The 21456-nt window shown below is 42.3% G+C and overlaps 1 protein-coding gene across 3 annotated transcripts in view; it reads right to left on the reverse strand.

Moving 5' to 3' along the window:
- The window catches only part of GSAP (gamma-secretase activating protein), a 46185-nt gene that overhangs the window by 1401 nt on the left and 23328 nt on the right, over positions 1 to 21456 (reverse strand). For all 3 annotated transcript variants that reach the window (XM_062019458.1, XM_062019465.1, XM_062019450.1), the window contains 15 exons: positions 20712 to 20929; positions 20381 to 20450; positions 19614 to 19696; positions 18904 to 18957; positions 14852 to 14977; positions 14367 to 14422; positions 13924 to 13955; positions 12272 to 12333; positions 10660 to 10755; positions 6677 to 6747; positions 6005 to 6099; positions 4797 to 4916; positions 3592 to 3653; positions 1587 to 1691; positions 1338 to 1431 (listed from right to left, as the gene is read on the reverse strand). In XM_062019458.1, coding sequence (XP_061875442.1) covers positions 1338 to 1431; positions 1587 to 1691; positions 3592 to 3653; positions 4797 to 4916; positions 6005 to 6099; positions 6677 to 6747; positions 10660 to 10755; positions 12272 to 12333; positions 13924 to 13955; positions 14367 to 14422; positions 14852 to 14977; positions 18904 to 18957; positions 19614 to 19696; positions 20381 to 20450; positions 20712 to 20929 — 1344 coding nt within the window. The remainder of the gene's footprint in view (positions 1 to 1337; positions 1432 to 1586; positions 1692 to 3591; positions 3654 to 4796; positions 4917 to 6004; positions 6100 to 6676; positions 6748 to 10659; positions 10756 to 12271; positions 12334 to 13923; positions 13956 to 14366; positions 14423 to 14851; positions 14978 to 18903; positions 18958 to 19613; positions 19697 to 20380; positions 20451 to 20711; positions 20930 to 21456) is intronic.

Below are 21456 nucleotides of genomic sequence, written 5' to 3' on the forward strand. Positions count from 1 at the left end.
AACAGGGGGAGATATAGAGTCATGAGCGTTACTGTACACAGCCCTGCAGTCTATTAAACACGTTCCTCTACAACTCCAAAACAGATGGCAAGACATGGCAAACATTGTTTTGGTTGACACGAAACACGTGCAGCTTTCAGCAAGTTGTTTGGACGCTCAGCCATGGCACAGACCTGCCTGCTGGGAGCCATCTCCGTACAGCTCTGCCCTTGGGGTCCACTCAAGCACAGTGGCTCTGTTAGTGCCAGTACCTAAAACAGGCCAGGGCACCTTCTCATGGGCTTCTCTATGGTTTAACTATTTTTCCTCCCCAAATAGGAGGATATAAGGAGCTGGGGCTCTTCAGCTTGGAGAAGAGGAGACTGAGGGGTGATGTCATTAATGTTTACAAATACATAAAGGGTGGGTGTCAAGAGGATGGAGCCAGGCTCTTCTCAATGATGTCCAATGATAGGGGAAGGAGCAATGGGTATAAGCTGGAACATAAGATGTTCCAAAGAAATACAAGGAAGAATTTCTTCACTGTGAGGGAGCACTGGAACAGGCTGCCCAGATGGGTTGTGGAGTCTCCTTCTCTGGACACACTCCAAACCCACCTGGATGAATTCCTGTGTGACCTACTGTAGTTGGTCCTGCTCTGGCAGAGGGGCTGGACTGGATGATCTTTCAAGGTCCCTTCCAACCCGTAAGATTCTGTGATTGTGATATCCATATATGGACAATCCTGGTTTAGTCTTCAGGTCCTTATCCTGAGTTTTAGTTTATTAGTATAGGCATAGCCAGTAAACAGCCCAGGGTAAGCAAGCACCTGGCTTTTTCAGTGGAACTCAAAATATTGATCTGCTTTGGTTCACAGCACAAAGCGAGTGCCCTAACCAGTCTGAACTGTGCTTCATAAAGAGGAGCAGCTTTGGGATGAAAAGTGCCTGTTGCTTCAGAGCACCTCCTAATCTAGTGGTGTGGGCACTCTTTTCTGAGTTGTGAGGTCTGATTTTGGGTGGCTCTTAGCCACCATACTGTAGAAGTAAGGCACAGGCCCTTCTCTCCCTTTTGAACACAGAATGAGAGCTGCCACCTCGCTGGGCGTGAGACACGCTGCACAATGTGTTCTGAGCAATGCAGGTTTGCTGGCTGCCTCCAACACACACAGGCTCTGGAAGGAAGGGCATGCAGTGAAGAAGCCCCCTGACAATTCCCATCATCAGAAAGGAGATCAAACTTGCATGTTCAGACACCATTGGAGTTCTACAACTCAGTTATATCAATACAGTCAGGCTGAGTATGAGCTCAGAGTAACAATCAGTGGCCTTCTGAAGTACTGAATTAATTAACATTACCTTGATTCTCTATCTCTGCCAGTATGTTGGTCAGGTAGTTAAGTGGCAGAAATTCCACAGGGACTGCGAGTCTCTCGGGGACAGGCCTGCTGCACTGCACGGGAGAATGTGTCAGGTCAGTTCACAAAGTCGCACAGTACCAAGTTTTAGGGTTGTCTTGAGCATGTTGTGGTCTACAGAAAGGTCAGGAAACCTCACCACTGACAAAGCAGAAGAAAGATTTTCCAGGAGTGGCCTGTGTGCCCTTACCTGCCTGTTGCCCAGTTTCTCCAGCAGAAGTTTCACATATTTCCGTGCCATGACATGAGCATTTATTGGGTGGTTCCAGAACTGGCGGACCTTTTGCCCAAGAGCCTAGGAAGCAAAACCACAAACACCTGAGAACATAAGCACAGGACAGTGGAAACTCTGAGGGAGAAAAGAAGGAAAAAAAACCCAACCAGAAACAAAATGCAGGCTGTGACACAGACTGCTTTGCTTTCAGACACTGATGATGGAAGCGAGGAGCATCATTTTTAGCCCTGAAGCCTTCTTTCTTAGCCAGTAACTAAGAGATGACAAAATGCTCCCAAAACACGGGACACAATCAGATGCTTGCTACCCACTGAGCTACTCAGTAAGTTTCTATCAATCAGTCTGCCCCATTACCTCTGTCCCACTTTGCATGTGTACTGAAATATTAGTTGAGGCTTAAAATGACCCTTTTACCTTTCTTGTGACTCTGGTTTAGAGCCATTCTTCTCCCAAAGCACACACACAGAGGCCTCATCCCTCAATGCCCCATTCAGAACAGGGCTTCTCCCAGGCTCAGCCCAAGGAACCTTACAAAAGCAGAATGCCAGCAAGGAGAGATACTGGGGGCAAAATTTGCAACTTGGGACATTGCCCTGGGAATTGATGACACGCTCCCAAAAGCAAAAGAAATGTAAACACAGATGTTCTAAAGCTCCTAGTCCTAACCAATAAGCAAACAAATACAAACACACTGCTCCACCTTCTGCTGTGTTCCCTTATCTAGATCTCTCTCCCCCATCCTGCAATCCAGCCTACTGAAAGAGTTCATTTAGGAAATACTGGACAGCATCAATGGTGCTTAAATACTTGCTTCTGATGCAACTAAAGCCATCTAGTGAATGTAATCTGCTCAAAATAGTCCAAGTCACCCCAAAGTGTCCTTTTTGGCAAACAAGCTATTCTCTGCATTTTTTCCCTAAAGCTCCAAATAGTAATGCACTGAGGCTACTGTGTGTAACTAGCAGTACACATCCCCACAGCTCAGCCCCTCCTGCCCAAGCCTTGCTGGAAGGGTGTTCCCCATCCCCCAGGCCTGGGGCTGACAGCTCAGAGACCCTGTGCTGACCCCAGCTCCCCAGCCCATGCCCACAGCAAGATGCAGGGGACAAAGAACCTCCTGTGGAGTTCTCCTTCCCTACCCCTTCTCAAAACTGCTGCCAAATAAAGAAGTCCTTGTTAGAGGAGAACTAAAGCAGCACTTCTGGCCATTTGAACTCTGCCGTAACAGCCCATAATGAGCAAACAATAAGCAACTTATCTTAGGGAAGCCTTGTGCTGCAAGGCTCTGCCCAGGGGATCCCGGCTTCCCTCTGCCCACGGGGCTGCTGGGCCCTCTCTGCACCACTGTGCCCTCCCCTGCTCCACTGTGGTGGGCACCAAGAACAACTGGGGAAAGAGAGCAGTCGATGCCCCACCCTGTGGGAACTGGTAATCACATCAGTACTCAGCTCCAGCATGTGGCTACTCCAGTCCCCTACCCACGGGCACGGTGGGGAGACTTCAGAGAGGGGCAGGGTTTGGCGTTCAATCCCTGCCACACAGCTATGGCGTGAGCAGCTTTTACTGTACCAGCTTGGAACGTGTTTGATAAAATGACTGAAACTAAATGCAGAAGTCACAAGAGAGAAAGGCATTTTTGCACGATAAGACACACACAAAAAATCCTCTTTAAACCCCATAAACCCATTATTGCTTCATGCAGATGAGCACCCAACAGCACAGTGTCAGTCTCGTCTCTGTGATTCCTGCAGGGTAAGCCTGTAAAACACCACTGATAGATCTAGAACTTATCAGGGTACCCTACAGGTCACAAGCAGAAGATGGAGAACCTGTAGAGGTTCAAGTTCTATCCATGCTCTATTGGAATCATTGCTAAGTCTTCCACTGGCTTGATCCTATGCACAGTGAGGATCTTTCTGATTCCAGAGTCCAAGAAGTGATATCCAAAGTTATCAGTTACCTCAGGAAGCCTCATGACAATACTGAACTTCAACTTTTCATTCTCCTCAGTGTCATCCAGATCTACAAGAGAAAGGAAAAATCCTCAAACCCATCACTATTAGTGGTAACCACATAACTAAAACTTTGACCTTTCACTGAAGACACTGAGTAAATATCTCTGTCATGAAATGAAAACCTTCATTTTAAACAAGGGCTAAAGGAGTGTTATTTATAGTGATGCTAGCTACATAAACTTAGTTTTTTGCATATCTGTACTTTATTTTATGTAACAACTTATACAAGAATTCACATGTGTTTTGACTAAGCAGAACTCTCCACATTTGGACTTCATTTCCCAAGACCAGGCACAGACAAATGCTGCATATCGGATCCCTTCTCTGGAACACTGGAGAAGTGGCACGTTACAAGGGAAGGCAGTTGTAGCTGTGATGAAATGCATTGTTGTTGGAGAGCTGGTCCATGGTGCTGCTGGATCCCAGGACATTCTCTCTCCTGACCTCGAAAACGCAATCAATATGAGGGTGATGCTGACTGGGCCTCTAACTGCCAATTTGTCTCACTCCCTATTTTGTTCCCAAGCCTCAGGCCCCTCTTGATGACCATGTGGGTTGACACAGAACTGATTCTAACTCCCACCTTTAGGTAACCTTACACTCTATTTAGAAGACGGGTACAACCTCAGTATTTAAGACAATTGGGATGCTGGCTCAAGGTAGGCTTTTGTTTACTCACTTTAAATTTTTACTTCCTACCAGTGGGTTTCTATCCATTTGCCAATCCCAGCACTAGGATTGCCTTGTTTCAAACAAAACCATAAGCAGAAGTTGAGGACTGGTTAGCAGACTATATTCCTTATACGTAGATGTGTACTTTCATAGAGCCACACAATCCCCCAACTAATTCTGTTATAATCTTTAGTACTCACCTTTCTAAGATGTCACCAGTGGAAAAACTATAAAGTCAAATACTCCCCAAACAGGTGTTTCTTTGCTGACCTCAGTAAGGCTCCATCATACAGCCTGCACCCTAATTCTCTCTTTCCTCCTGAGCAATGCCATCAGCTACAGTTCTCACTGAAAAAGTGCTCTGTGAGAAGAATTGAGTCTCCTGGGCAGTAAGTCCTGTGCCTGAGTCTGAATGGCTGAAAGCACATCGCTCCCAATCAGGTGGCTGGTAACAAATAGAACAGGAAACTCACTGTACCTTTCAGCAATTTCCTGACACAGGTTTCTGTCAGATGCAAGACACCACTATCGATGTAGTGCAGGAGGGTGTGCAGAGGCAGACACCGAACACCAAGGCCCAAGTGCAGAGTGTGAAAACCTATGGAAGAGACACAACCTTGTTAGGAAAAACCCAACTGGTGTACGACGGTCCATACTAGACACTGGCATTACTCTAGCTAAAGCCAACACTCTAATTTCTGGCTGTTTATAGTTGGTGAGGAAATCAGTTTATCAGTAGTCTTATTTAGGCTCTCTTTAAGTACAATCCAACCAGAAGGAGGAAAGCCAAAGGGACTCCAAACAGTCACTGTAGTTGTATGGTCATTAAACTCCTCTAAGATATATACCTGAATGGTGCTATCAATTTGTCTTGCATTTCCTTCTCACCACTCAATCAAAGTGTGAGGCCTCACCACCATCAGTATGTGGCTGTCACCCACACATTCCCAATGGCAGCATCAAGACCTCAATTTCTCCCTTTGCATCAGCCAGATGATGGGTTTGCATCTCATCACACAACCATGTGTCAGCATTTGTGCCTACACAGTGTAAGCTTGTTAGGGATAACATCATACCAAACACAAAGACTGGAGACAGATCAGGAAATGCAAACTAGAAAGACTCAAACAGAACCTGAACACATTAGGAAGAAGTCTTTTCAGAAAACATCAAGAAAACAAGCAAGTGCTTTGAAAAGACTCTGTGTCATTACGTTCTAGGAAAGGAATATCTGGTATCAAGATCAGATCTTCTGTCAAGGCTGCAGGACTTCAGGATAAAACTGAAAAAAGATATTAGCAGGGCAAGAGCACAAGAGAAAGCACTTTCTGTTGCAAGACAGCATGAACATGTAGTCACTAGCATCCAGTTTTCCAAGAAAAATATACACGTGAAAGAAGTCCAAATCCTAGTTCTGACCTAAGACTGTGCCCAAGCATTCCAGTCAAAGCTGAAAAGAGAACTAAACCTCTCATTTGTTGTCTGTATTTTTTAGTAACTATTAAATTCTCTTTCATTTCACTTACATGTGTTTATGGTGGGTCTTCCCCTCTGTAACTGTCTTGAATAGATTTTGATACCGGCAAAGCCAATCTGACAAATGTGCTGCAACTAGTGCTCTTCTGGGAGGAATTCATAGCACTGATCTCCTCATTTATGATTCAAACAGCAAAATGTAGGACTTACCAGGAGGTAAGGGCAAGCACATGCCATTTGCAGCTTCCAGAATCCGACTCATGACGTGGAACACTGCAAACTCTCCTGCACCTCCTCTCTCACCACTGTATTTAACAAAGGAGCAATGTATTAGGAACCAGAGATGCCCACACTCTCCTGGAGATACGGTCAATTGGTTGTGCTACTTTTGCACCAGTTGCATGCATTTTGGGTGAACTGCCATGGGATGCTATCTTGTTCACTTAGGTGTCTGCCACCTAACAGCACTAGCTGTTCAGTGCTGACATACAGAGTCACTGTGGCCTCCCCTTTCTCCCCTTCCCAAATCACTGTGGCTTTACGAGTCTCTCAGCAGTACCTGGTATCAACAGCAACAGGTGAAGTATTTCAAATGCAGGTGTAAGTGACCTGTCTTTAACAGGTGGTTCTGCCACTCCCTAGTGTTAAGATCACTGGGAACTGAACAACTTTGAACTCCAGCAATAAAACTGCCTCCATGACACACGTTCATGTTGGCTGAGAGAGGGCCAACAGGATCACCAAAGAGCACGTGACAGTCATATGTATGTGCCCAGTAGAGTAAGCACTGCCTCTTCAAGCAAGTAGTACTGTTGAACAGCAAAATTACTATGCCCATATTTTAAAAGGCAGGCTGAAAACTTGAACAAATTACTTGCTCACAAGCAGAAGATGCAGGAATGCAGCTGGTATTTCCTCCAGACTTCCTTCATTATTCGATGTACCAGATTCAGCTAAAACAAAAAAGAAAAGACTGAATGTTGCTGGAGGCTGTGCTCACCAGGCCCCTGGCCTTATGTATTTCACACACCAGCTTATGCTAAACTTCTCAAGACACTCTAAGACTTCACCATTTCTCTTTTTTCCCCCCCAAGGTCTTTAAAATGTAAAATTAATTAAAATTTGAATTCTAATTCAATTGTCCTGTTCCAGAAATTTACAGTGAGTGCTTCCAGCTCAAAGCATCGTGCAAGACATCCAGCATCTCAACACATTGTGCTTCTCAGATAAACTAATCTCACATCCTGTTTGCCAGGAAAGCAAAAACTGCATGGCCAAGTGTCTGAGCACTCAGCAAGGAAAGGTCCCAGGATGATGCCGAAAAGAGTAGAACTTTCAGATTCCCAAAAAGAATCTGCAGGAGAAATCACAAATTTAGGCTGGCAAGGAGGAAAGGTGAGACAAGCAAATGTCTCTCCTCCTCTACCACGCTTTTTTTCAGTCCTCAATGAAGTAAAATAATCCCTTGATCCATACTGTTGCTTCTTTGAGGCTGACATCCAGTACAGACTATGAGCATACAAAAGACATGCTGAGAGAACCACACATGGAAGCACACTCTAGCCACCCCTCACAACTGTCACGTGTAACCAGTTCCACATCTCAGTAACAGAACTGGGACACTTCCTCAAATGCCTTTTATCTGTGGGCCTCCAAGTGCACTAATCCATCAATCCCAGGAAGCTCTCAGGAAGCAAGTCTAGCTCCCATTTCACAGAGAGGTTTCACGCAAACTTACAAAACTTTTTCCTCTGCCCAAGATGGCCACAATCTAGCAACCCTTCCCCCACCCCATCCCCTCCTTTTCTTCTTATTGGCTCTGCCCTCTCCAACCTCTAACTTGTCACAGGCTCTGAGCAAGAAAAGCGACACACAGGAGAGGTTCCTATACAAAGATCAGAACAGGAACATGTATTTTCTGCAATGCTCCTGAATGGTCCCCTCTGTATCTTGGCCAGAAAGCTCTACAAGATAGCACCTTTTCTCTCCACCCTCCATGACTCCATCCAGCCTTGCACAGCTACCCAATGCAGAACAACCACCTAATACTTTCCATCTTCATACTTTCTGGATGCAGTGGAAAGCTCCACTTTAATCTCTGGAGTATGTCAAGTTTTCTCCACTCGTTTACCAGGAAACAAGCGATTTCCAGTTTCCAGAGAGGGGCCACAAGAGCCGCCCCTGCTGCTGGAATGACTTTCATCTCTGGCCAGCATACAGGCTGCAGCTACAGCCTCTGCATCAGGAGCTACAGCTGCATTTGAAGATCCATGCTGAGGTGAAGGGAAGGTTCTTACAGTCTCCAAAATCACCTCTTATTATTTGCACAAGAGAAATTCTTTTCATGGGTATGATATTTCAGAATCTATATTCTTTACTTAACAATGCAGCAAACTGGCTTTCCCAGGGTACAGAAAGATCACATGTTCTTAAGACATAGTCACCCTAGCTATCACAACATACCTTAGACAGATGCATGTTTGTAACATAACTCCCTCACCAACAGCACTACTCCCTTGGGAGATCAGCCACTACCATCTACAATGGACACCACAGAAAATGAACACAGAAAGAGATGCCATGCTTCAAAACTTTTGCAGTATCTCATACTCAAGATAATGTACATGAGAGCAAGGAAACATTATCTGTTTTACAGAGGGAGTACAGGCAGTCAAGATAAAGTGACAGTAGGGAACAGCCAGAACACAGACACAGGAACAGTGACTGCAGGTGAGGTAGCCTGTGGGCTGGCAACAGGCAGGCTTGGGCTCTGCAGCCCTCTTTAGCAAACAAGGGAATTCCCACCAAGACATTTCATCCACAGTTCTCCATGTTACTTCTCTGTATACAAACACACGCGGTTTTCTGACAGCAACCAGCCTGTTGTTTTATGGGAAACTGTCAACAATCCCAGTTGTTGGCTACATCAGCTTCAGCTGCAATTGATTTACACAGTGGCTGCACACCAGAGCCCTGTTCTCAGCCACTCCTTTGCTCCTGAATGTAATAAAATATTTTATGAAAGTAAATAGACAAGCAAACAATTTCTTCCTGTTTCATTATTTTCAGAAGCTCAGCTACATGCTGCTGATGCTACACGGAAACTGTCAGAAGAATCACAGCTACAAGAGTTTTAGGACAAGAGGAAATGGATTCAAATTGCACCAGGGAATGTTTAGACATTAGGAAGAACTTTTAAACTGAGAATGTCGTGAGACACTGGCACGGGCTGTCCAGGGACATGGGGGAGTCATCATCCCTGGAGATACTTAAAAGACACATAGGTGAGGTGCTGAGGGACATGATTTAGTGATGGGCTTAATAGTGTTAAGTTAGTGGTTGGACTCAATCTTAAAGGTCTTTTCCAACCAAAATGACTCTATGATCCTATGCACTTACAAACATTTAGGATATAGGAAGGTGTAAGATGTAAGAGTTTCTGATTAGGATGAGGGGAAACTCAAATCTAACAATGCAATAATTTCTGAAGGTTTCCAAACAGCACCTAAGACCTGGCAGCCAGAAGGCAGAAGCAATTTTTAGACACATATCTTTGGTAGCTTCTCCAAGAGCGAGAAGACTGTAAATTGAGTTGAGAGAAATCTCACTTTTAGTGACATTTTAAAAACAATTAGTCCTGAGAGTGTGCTCATGGGGAGGGCTGAGGTTTGTTTTGGTTTTAAGATTTAGTCCACAATCCTTTAGTCTTGCGGATAAGGCCGAGTAGGTCTTTTCATCATTTTAATCTGGAAATCAAATAAAAGGAGAATAAACATTGCACTTGTGCTTTTTCAAGTATGAAGCTTTGGTTCCTGTTGTACTGTTACTGTTTTAATCAGACTTAGTTTTCCTGTCCTTCCTATAAAGGCAGAGCAAAATGACTGCCTATTACAGTGAAACAACTTGTCAAGCTACAGAGCAAGGCCTGAATGCAAAAGCCAGTAACCTCGGTGGAAACTGCAGCTGCTCAGAGAACACTGTCATGTTGACAGTATAACTAGTTTGCACAGGACTTCTGAAATAACATGGGCATCAGGAGCCTCAAGAAACTTCTGAGATTTCCATTCCTAGAAAACAGCACTGTGGGGAGTTTCTGCTGAATGGTGTGGCAGCGATAGCACAAAGACAGGAATTTACAAACCCAGGATTTACTACTTGCCACATGCGCCACGGACTCTGCATTTGCACTTAAAGGACTTGATGCTGAGACAGACAAAACCAAATACAATAATTCCTATGCTATTGTTTTTGCAGCCTATATTTTTAATAGTTTCTCTTAAGAGGATGAAAGACAGAAGAACAGGAATCTGGAAAGCAAGTTTTCACTGTAGTTTCTATGGATTTCATCAGGCAAACCTGTGTCTCCTATTACACTCACAAAAAGCCTGTCCAAGTCAGTATGTAAGAGTAGTGACAATTTACTCTCATGTCATACTGGGGTGAAATCTTTTTCTCTTAGCTTTTTTCCCCTGATGGCACTTTCATCACTCAGGACACGCAGCAATGTATTCTACAGAAAACAAAATGTCTCTGAAGACCGCTTTCAACTTTCAGGATGAGTTCACATTTTCACTTCTGTGAGTAGAACGTATTTTCACATGCTGTAAAGGGAACTGTTTTCTTCTTCCAACCCCTACCATGGTGTGATTCTGTATTCTGAGTGACCAATGCAACTCTTTTTAATACTATGTACCATTATTTCCTTTATCAATATAAAGAATATTACGCAGCAAAATATGGTTAAACATCTTAAACCCAATCTTGTCCCACCAAATGTATGCCATCTACACACAGCACATGCCCAAGACCCTACCCTCCAGTAAATGAACGCTTGCTCACAATAGTGACTATGAAATCAAACTAACCAGGTTTGCAACATAATCCAAGACTATTTGGTCAATCTTCTTTTTTCCTACATATTGTAGATGTCTCATAAGGTGATCCTTTAGCTGAGCAACCATCTAGGAAAAAAAACATAACAAATCAGTGTCCTCAGGCATCTTCAAAAAGATGCAAAAGCTCCAGCAGGTGCAGTGCCTGGTCACTAGGCATTACCCTGTTACAAAACTCCAGTGGAGTGAGAACCTGAGCTATGGTACAAGCTTGTCAAATTCCACAGCAGATGGGAATTTTCAACATGGTCCCCAATGCAACTTCAGCAAAGTGAGAGATATGTTGAACTTTCAGTGGCGTTGAAAAGAAAAAGCTTACAGTTCTTACATCTCTGAGTTAAGCCAAGTGTACAGGGTGAAAGAAGGATTTTAACACCAGCACTGAGTCCTGAGAATGTAAATATGTATTACATACAAGTAAAGCTGAGGTTATTCTGACAGAGCAGCACCAGCACTGTTTATGGCAGCAGCCAAGAACAGGAGAACTTGAGTGACTAATGACAACTGCAGGTTAAACATTAACTGTAAAGTCTTTAGAACAAAGTGTTTGTTATCATACAGTCCATGCCACTCCCTGCCCTCTCCTTTCTGAAATACTCTGACCTCATGTAGCTTTGGATTGCAACTCAAGTCCATGCTGGTTCTTTCCTGAGAATTACTGAGAAGCATGATTTGTTTGAAAGCTCAGAATGAAACTCAGGCAAATAAAAAAATCTGTCTCAAGGAGTTCACAGGCAGATTAATTTCAGTGTGTCAGGACAGCAACACAGGTACTGGGAAAGCACAAAGGACGGCAGGGATCTGATTGTTTGATCTGAGTAAACTGCAGGGCAGGAATGTAGAGAAGCCTGAGAGAATGACAGACCAGTTTTGGAAACAAGGGACTAGGACTGCAAAAAAATGAAAATTTGTCTTACATTTGGCCAGACAGGATGGGGTTGATATGCTCTTCACAGATTCCAGTGCATGCTCAAGAGTTTTATTGAGTTTTACATAGTACGAGAACAAGAGACAAGCAAAGATGTGTATTTAGATGGAGGGGGCAGGTAGGGATTTGAAACAGGATTAATTATCTAGAAGCTAAGGACAGATAACCAGTGAAAACAGTGCAAGAGAGGAGGGTACTTCAGAAGAGCCATAGCCATCTCAGAAATGATGTAGAAGGAAGAGACAGTGAAAAAAAAAAGTGTTAAATTGAAGATGATCTGTGACCTTGTTTTTGAGGAAAACAGTGGTGAGAAATTCTTTTACACATGTGTTAAGGATGTAAAGTAGTCCAAACACAACTGACAGATTAAGGTGAACTCCAGTAGGATGGAATAACCAAACAGACAAAATAAAAAAGCTGCACTGGGAAAAAGCATTTTGATAAATCAACACCCCATTGCTGGTTTTCCATTATGCCTTATTAGATCATGATCTGTTAAGATGATATCACAATACCGTGACTATGAACTTGGGAAATATCACGTTTGTCCCATAGCTACTCTGAGTGAGCTTCCACTCACCACTGGAATTTAAAAGCTTACTCTACATTTGTTGAGGCTGTGCGTCCCCTAGTGTACAGTGTGACTAAAGCACATACCAGTCCCATTAGTAGCTGCTGCTGGTAATCCTCCTCTTGAAAGAGAGGCATTAGCCTTTCCTCTGAAATAAACACAGCAAGAATCATTCACAGACATGACTCTATAGAAATATCAGAAGAGTTCAACCAGCTTCAAACTACTTGGGAACACACACAAACAAGTTAAGGTTTGATCTACTCACCTACTGAACTAAGACAGTGAAGAATCAAGGACTGCATATAGAACTGAAGAACAGAAAATGACCCACCATCTGCCAGTCATCTCTCCCAAGTGCTAACGCAGAGGAACACAAGCCTGTCACACCACTCTTCATTTGCAATACTCTTTTCTTCAGTATTTAAGAGTCACCACAGTGAGGTGATTCAATACAGGGAGAATATTCTGGTAACACCAGTGCAAATGTATGTGCTGTTTAGATCTTGTCATTTGCAAACAAATAAGCAAAAACAGCTGCATGGGTTTTCCAAGGAAATGGCCAGACAGAAAGTAAACATTCCACATAATCACCTCCCACTTCCCTGGTTCTCTCCCATGGTCTGCCTGCTTCTGTTATTCAGATTTCCAGCCTCTACGTTAAAGAACACAACAATTCTAACTAAATGGAAGGAGGTTAATAGGATCTACTGAAATTTAATACCCTGTATTTCTTAACCAGCACTTCCTGTCTACTAACAGCGAAGGAAGAAAAATAATCTCCCATATCATCATGTAGCATCAAATAGTCAACATTTTACAGACCCAAGTGCTAATTTTTTTACAAAGTTCTCTCCAGCCATCTTTGCTCGCTTGGAAATATATTTACTCCACCACTTAGCAACACAAAGGCCTATGTTGCTTGATTTTAAAGGATCTGAAGAAAAATCTGCATGGAAGATACATTACACTCATACTTGTTACTGGCTGGCAGGTACCTAGAAACTCTCTAGTAACAGTTACACATCTGAATTCTTCATCAATAAGCACCTTTGGAAAACACAAATCTGAGGCTTCTACAGTTGACACAAGGCCCCTTCCAGGTCAGAGACCATGGCAACAGCCAGCAGTGCTGCAGATGACTAGTGACAGAAGATGGAAATGAATGCACTGAAAATTCTTTGTAGTAAAAGGAGTGTCCAGTACTTAGCATCATTTCACAGCACAGTGGTAGGGCACATAAAAGCAGAAACATAATTTACTACTAAATTCAGTTTTATTTATTTATTTACAGGAACTAAGCATCCCAAAAATCTTAAGTGTTCCCGGCCTAGGGAAGCTCATTACATTTGCTTCCTCTACACCATGACTTCTCACCAGCCATGATCTCCTACTGTACACAAGTTCTAGGGTTGCAAAAGCAGCTATAAGTGGACAAGACTCAACTGTAACATGGTGCCATTAATAATCTGCTCCAGGAGAAATCCTTAGGGAGACAAAGGCTTACTCCTTCTGTTGTTACATCCAATGTAAAGTAGGAACTTCATTTTCAAGTATATGATCCTGCCACTACTATCAGAAAGTTTTTCCTCTAATTTAATAACCACTCATCTTAATGCCCCAAACTCTTCAGTGCTGAAAACAAAGACAACAATTTATTTTTAGCCAACAACAGCTAGATGGAAATATTCTAATAAGCCTTGTAGCTAGGGTCTACATCAAAACAAGATTTACTTACCAGAGTCCCAAGTATCCAGATGAGAAAGCACCCTGGGGTTTGAAACAGAGATCTGTTTGTTTCACATGCATTACTGTACAGGACTTCATAAGGATATCAAAAAGCTTACATGAGCCTTTGACCTTTAAAGATGGCTAAAGAAAGCCAAGAACCATACATGTGACATTTAGTAAATATATTACATCATATTTTTAAAGTTATATCTGTCTAGGTTGTGTAAGAAAAACTCTTCACATCTACTACAAGCTCCTTAGCTCTTGAGGCCTGGACATTTCAGATCACGCTGTAGTGACTGTAAGGATTCCAATAACCTATTTTCAGCTGGATAGTTTTCTTTAAAGGTATCTAATTAGACACCTAATCATCTATTTAAATGGCATGTTAAATCCTTCAATATAGTTCAAAAGTAAGAAAGGGTAAATGTAACAGAAAACAGTACCTACTTCTTAGCATTTTCAAAAATATTCCTCAAATACGCTGTGGTGGTTCTCTCCTCAATCTGGTTTGTAAACAAACAAAAATCCCCAAGTTAACCAAGTAGAAGGCCAATTAAAGTATTCCCTGATAAAGTGCAGATGAAAAATGAAGCTGGCTTTTCCTCTGAATGGAAATAATGCACAGTAGAGCTTCAACTCATCTTCCAACCACCCAAGCTTGTAGGTGCTCACACACACCTAACCCACACAATACATCTAACCCACATGACAATACAGGTCTGCTCTGCTTTTGTTTTGTTTCTCACATTGTTTTAACAGAGCAAGACCTACAGGCAATCACCTTATAAGTAAAATGACTGGAAGTCTTTGCACTTCTCAATCAGGGTCTCAGTTATTCTCAAACAACAAAAACACCATCTCTTCTGCGTTTGGCTTCAGAACTCCCACTTCAGGGGCAGCTCTGGGGACTGTTTCAGTGTCAGCATATTTACCTCTTCTGAAAGGTTACACCATTCCCTCCTGAGCACGTTATTGTGGTAGTGCAAGTGTGGCTCTGCATACTTCACACTCTCCAAGTTTGAGTTGAGTTTCTCCCAGAACCCTTTGGAGTTTTGGAACTGCAAAGTGTTGAAGAGAAAGTATCAATATAGGCTACAGCCTTAAAGAAATACCTAATCATAGAATGGTAGGAGTTGGAAGGGACCTTTAGAGATCATCTAGTCCAACCCTCCTGCAGAAGCAGCTTCACCTAGATCAGGTCGCATAGGAACATGTCCAGGCAGATCTTGAAGACCTCCAAGGATGGAGACTCCACAACCCCACAAACTGATTTGAAAGAACTGTGATTAATGTAGCTTCATAACAATCCAAGGGAGAAAAGCTAAATGGAAGTATTTACACTGCTTTTCCCTAATACTGTTGTTTCCTTGATTTGATGGCAGGGGTAGCACCTACTTAATCTTGAGGTTAAGATATGGTGCCTGCAATGCAGATGCTTTGCCACCTTAGGATGCTTTTAAGTCACTGGGAAGAAATGAGTACCTCTGGGTAGTGATCTATTTCATATTTGGGATGGGACAGCAAGAACTACACTACAGACTACACTGGTCATATTGTGCAGATTTCCTCTGACTAAAGGAGCCTTAGGCAATTGACTTAGATGTAAATGTTTACATTTGGTCAAATAAACCTCATCCTGGGCTTCTAGTAGTTCCAAATAAAGGAACACCACCATGACTCTGACAGCTGCAGGCTGCCACTCTTTTCAATCGGCATTAATATTAACAATGCAAACATCCATTTGCCAACCTCAAGTAACAGAAAAGAAACTAAACATAAACATTTCCATTCCAATTCTAAAGCCTTTGACTCTAATACTGAAATGAGTTGAAGCTCAGCTGTGAACAGACAGGAGGAATAAAAAAACAAACACACACACTGGTTTCCTGAGCTAGTTCTTGGACTGGGTATAAAGATTTGAAGCCGCTGTTTATAAAAGGGGAGTGATGTGATCATTGCTAAAGCAGAGATGAGGTTAAGGCAATTCTTTTTGTCAGTTTATAAAACAGGAGATGGTACTAGCTGTCCTTGCCCCTCTTGATGTATATTTGTCTCCCAATACAGACACTACAATAGTGACATATGAAGGAAGAGAAGTCTTGAGTTCACAAAATTCCTCCATCTTGCATTAATGTGTTGATTTCACTCTCTCTCTCCCCTACTTATCTACAATATCAACTTGAGAATAAAACCTCAGCAGCTTTTAAAGCCCCCTTCCTACTATAAACTACAATTTGCCAAGAAAAATAAGTTGCAGAGCCTCAATCCTGCCAGCCACTTCCCTCTCTCTGCCAGTGCTGATTGTTGCTTTATTGTTGTAGCTGCAACAGAGAAAAAAATAAATCTTGGGTTTGCTTCATGTCAGTTATATTTAGCAGCTGGAAACTAAGAGTGCGTATGGCACCATATGTTCACCCTGCTGGAGCTAACTAACAAGATATACAACCTACTACTGCAGTATGCTGCCTACATATTAACAACATGAAATCAGAGAAATATCAAGAACACAGCATAAGGGTATCATCTAGTGACCAATCGATGCAACTGCCACAGCACCACCACTGACATTGCATTCATGCCACCCTGGGTTTTGTTTGATGTGTAGCAGGGGGGAAGCAGGACAAGTTTCTTTCATACATTGAATCTGTAACAGGAAGTGGTAGACTTCAGAATTAAAAGCAGACACACCACTGAAAACCTTCACTGCATTAGTTCTCTTTACTAAGTCAAAAGTTTAAAACAAAAGATTATTTTGAATCTATTATTTTGAGGATCATCAAGGCAAGGACTAGAAACTTTTCTTTGACTCAGACAGTGTTTATTTTGCAGACATTTCTAGAGATTCAGGAATTGACACCTAAAAGACACTGTATTACCAGAAGTCAAAGCAAGACCTTACCAGGTTGCAATCTATTCAAAGTTCCCATGAAGCCTTTCACAAGCAATGTTTTTTTAACTGAAGACAAAGAGAACCCTCTGCTCTACTCCTCTGAAAGGGTACAGGGTGATAATTAAGAGGTGCAATGTGCACTATAGTGCTATGTCTCCCCAGCAGTGAAGGTATTCAGAGAGCCATGTAACTAACATCATAGGTGCACAAGCAACTACTCCTTAAAACACCGCTCTTCAGTGGCTCAGCACAGCAGTGGGGAGAGGCTGCCTTTTCCTGTGCTGGCTTTCTAACAACTGCTTGCACTACAGATTTTCATGCCTCTCCTGGACCTCCTCCTAGTTTCTTCCCTTCTTCCTCCTGCCCCTTCCTTCCTCCCTTCTGTTTGCACCCTTTCAGGTTTGGTTTCTGTGTTTAAAAAGGGGGAAAAAACCCCATCTGGGTCTTACTAATTGCAATCCTTATGTAAAGCTTTTTGACAATCAGACTGTTCCCCCTTTCTCACAGATTCTCTTAACATCTCTTGCTGAACAGGAATTTAGTTATGAACATACACTTGTTAACCAAATAGCACTTTTTTTTTTGGTGAATATGGACTCAGGCCTCCCAAGGGCTTTCAACAATTCATGGGCTTGAGAACTCCAAAAAGCTTCTGTGAAATACCAGAATATCTTTGCAAAAAAAAACACTACTTGTAGGATCAGATGTGTCATCAGGGTCTGACTTGTGATGTCAACAACATATACCAACTGAAACACCAACTGACCACCTGCACTTGAGCTAAGAAGGGTTTGTGTCACTGGAGTGGTACAACACGACCAAAACCATCCCCTGTGTATTACTAACTTTGTTCTCACTCAAGAGCTAGTGCACTTTTCAGTCAAAAGTAGCAGGAAATATTTGTCTTCAGTTCAACTCTGACTTTTTCAACCTGTTTAGGTTTCAGACAGAAATAGGAAATGAGTTCCACAATCAGGAAGTATAGCTGCTAAAGGCATTTGCCCCCAGAGGCTTGAGGTTCAATCTCAGACAAATTAAAGGCCTGCTAACTTTGAACTTAGAGAATTACAGGGATTATCTAGCAACAAATTTTCTCAAGATCTGATTTTTCCCAGGTGTCTTGGCTCTCAGGGCAGCCTTCCCAAGGAAAGCATGCAAAGCCTGACTCCCTGACAGCAGCCCTGTGAATCTGTAGCAGCAAAGCTGTGATGCACTGTTGCAAAGTGAGCAACCAGGAGGTAATTTCACTGATTTTTACAAGATTTTGTGAACACTGGGGACGAAAGAGACTCCCATCTCTTTAAAAGGCTACATGAAACACTACTGTTATGTATCCAGAGTCTACTCCCATGTGTTGCTTGTACTGTTGCCATTAACCTCTGACTCTTCTCATTGTCCCCCCCAAACAAGCTGCTCGTTAAATGCCTCTTTCAGAACTTGTAGAACACTTAGGAAAATTTAATCTCTCTGTAAACTGGAGCTGATGGAGCAGAATGAAAGACGGAAAGAATCATTCCTGTTGTTTTCAATGGAAACTATAATTTCCTACCCAACATGTGCTCTCCCCATCCAGCTCACCACCTTTTCCAGGCTGTGCAGGAATTCGTCTAGATTTAGCTAGCCAAAGCCCTGACATCAGTGCAATCACAGGATGCTCTGAACAAAACAAAGTGAAAGGGTCATGAACCATTAGTACCAATGGCAGCACAAGGAAATATCCCTCAAAGTGGGGACATGTAGAGATACATAGCAATCCTACATGTCTGCTGTGCCAAGTTTACCTCCAGCTAACCAAATCACAAAATAAAGAGGTATCGAACAAATCTAACACAAACTAATTCTTGGACTATCTTCCCTGTTAAATGGAAAAAGTCTCTTCAGAAAGGGGAAAAAAACCAAACATCTTTGGGTTAGCAAACATCAGTCTGAATAACTAATATTTTAGTTACTGCATAAGCCATTTGAAACAGGGCAATTTTCTATTCCTCTAATTTTGGATAGGGCTGTGGGGACACTTCATTAGTATTTAACACAGCCTCACTCCAGAAAAAGCCCCTAATCTGCCAATATATATGGTTTTTTATTGGAACTTACCTCTAACACAGGTAGAGAAATAATGTCTGTTGCACATGTTACTCCAGGGATAATCTATAAATACAGTCAAATGATAAGAATACAAACCATTTAGCATCAAACAGTCTGTTTGGGTATCAAAGTGACTCTTCATTATCCATTTCCTTTGCAAAACTAGCCATTTAGCCAAAAGAGTACATTTGGTCTTGTCAAAAAGAAATACGGAATATGTTCCTCCCATTCATCTCATGAAAAAAAGACAACATACTAGAACAGCATCAGATCAGACTAATTAAAATAAGCTGTGTGCTCTAACTGCAGAGTCTTGCCTATAGTTATTTTGCTTCTAAAAAACTTTCTCATAGTTCTTAACCCTACTGATACCGTTGATCTTGGAAATAAGTGTATGAGTTTGCTGGTTGAATATGTTCAGTGTTCATCATAAGCCGCATATGATAAACAATAAATTAACGCCCGATTATGAAAACTGAGAGATTTAATCACTCATTCCATTATAGCAGCTGTTCTTGTTTTGTTTGTTGACAAAAAAATAGAACTCAGGGAAAACACCAGTAAGATTAAGACTTGAGAAAATGAAACAGGTGTGAAGCATAGATATGGATTTAGAGCACGTCTACGCAAAAGTAAGGCAAACAAGTTAAAGGCTGTATTAAGGGAGAAAAATCAGACCCTCTCTAGCTATTCATTAGAAGTACGAGCTGTTATCTTACCCCAATCCAGTCAAGCAGTGAAGTGTAGGGCAAAAGTTTATCCAGGTTGTGTGCTTCTGGACACATTCTGCAGTACAATGAGGCTGAATGCAATATAAAAACATTTAAGGGCAAGATTGTATAAACTATCCATTAAGAAGAACAGGTTTCAGACAATTCCTTATCTAACATTTTTTTAGAGACAAATCCTGCTGTTCTCCTGGAACAGTTTCCTCCACAGTGGAACTAGTCTCATTCTGTGCACAAAAAGAGGAAGAGAAGCCCAGATGGCTGCAGGGCCAGGTCATCTGCCTGGCTACAGCTCAGCACTGCTGGGGTCCATTGTACAAAGGCTCAGGGAGCAGGACATGCATTGGCTAACTTGAGGAATCAGCTATTAGTATTGTGAGATGCCAGACACTCGTGAAAAAAATGGCGTGGGCTAGACTAGAGGAGATTGATTCCTCTCCTCCCATCTCAATTATTTACATCTCAAATATGCAAGACAGGAACTAGATGGAGAATTTGCTCTCCAGTGACCTAAAATAACAATAAATTTGTATGTCCCACAAGACAGAGAATGAATTTGAGAAGTTCTACTGCCAATTTGATTTTGACAGGTGCTCTAAACTACTGACATAGTCACTAACAGAGTTAGAGATACAGGTCAGTTAACACAAATCATAACCAAAAAGAAAGCAAAGAAGAGAGGCAGTTTGTGACACTGTGGCTTCTCCTTAAGTCAGGACTAGGGTACACAGGAAAACTCAATATGCAGAAATACCTACCAATGATAAACTCTTGAATGGGGTCAAAAGAAAGACATGTTGACAGGTTCTCAGAAATCCACCAAATGATCTGTCAGAAAGAGAGCAGGAGAGATCATCACATCTCTATTTCAGCACATGTTGTAAGACAGTATAAAACTTTGGTTTCCGTACTAACATTTTGCATGAAGTAGCGATACAGAGATAAATGTTTTCAGGACAGCCTGGACTAATCAAGTAGTTTAGGCAACCTAGCTCATGAGCCTCCTGGCACTGTCAAAATGTACATGCAAATCAGGACTTTTCATGTTTGGGTGTTATTATTCATGCTCTGAGGAGGTTCTTCTCCCACCTGCATTTCCAAGTCTTCTGTGTGCTGGAAGTACAACAGGGCACAATGCAGAGCTGCCAATCTCTCACTGTCTCGTTTGCTGTTCTGCAGGAGCTGCAGTAAGGCGGTGTCACTGATGCTCACAGTATACATGCTGCCTTCCTGGCAATCCAGGACTATTGACAAGAGTAGGGATCGGATGGAGCTGTTTTGCAATATGTCAATTCTTGCATCCTCACCTAGAGAATATTGGTTTTAGAATAAGAAAAGACTAAGAACATACAATTTGGCAGCTACCAGTATTTCTGTTAAGATTCCCAGGTCATCATCAGTTAGAAACAGTCTGGCTCTTGTAACAGCTGTCTTCATATTATGCTGAAGAAGTGAATGGTGCTGGCTGGGTTAACTAAGTAAATGAAAAGCACACTTCATACTCAGCTCTCTCTTTTCCCTCTGCTGAAGCAGTCAGGGTGTAGAGATTTAAGGCTCACAAAGTTGTCAAAAGCAAACTCAGAGTATATAAGATGTAACAGAGAAAGGGACAAGGCCAACAATAGAGATTCAACACTAATCTTAGCACTTCAGCATATTGGTACAGTTCAGAACTGCTCACATGCAGAATTGTCATACAAACTTGTATTGGTGGATCTCTTACCCATCATCCATCCCAATGGCCAGCAAAGGAAGGTTCTGTTCTATGACTACTGATTGAAGCATCATTTATTTACGTTGGTACTAAGGTTCATCACCACAGCACCATACTGTA

The sequence above is a fragment of the Colius striatus genome, chromosome 1 (assembly GCF_028858725.1).
Source record: "Colius striatus isolate bColStr4 chromosome 1, bColStr4.1.hap1, whole genome shotgun sequence".
Lineage (NCBI taxonomy): Eukaryota > Metazoa > Chordata > Aves > Coliiformes > Coliidae > Colius > Colius striatus.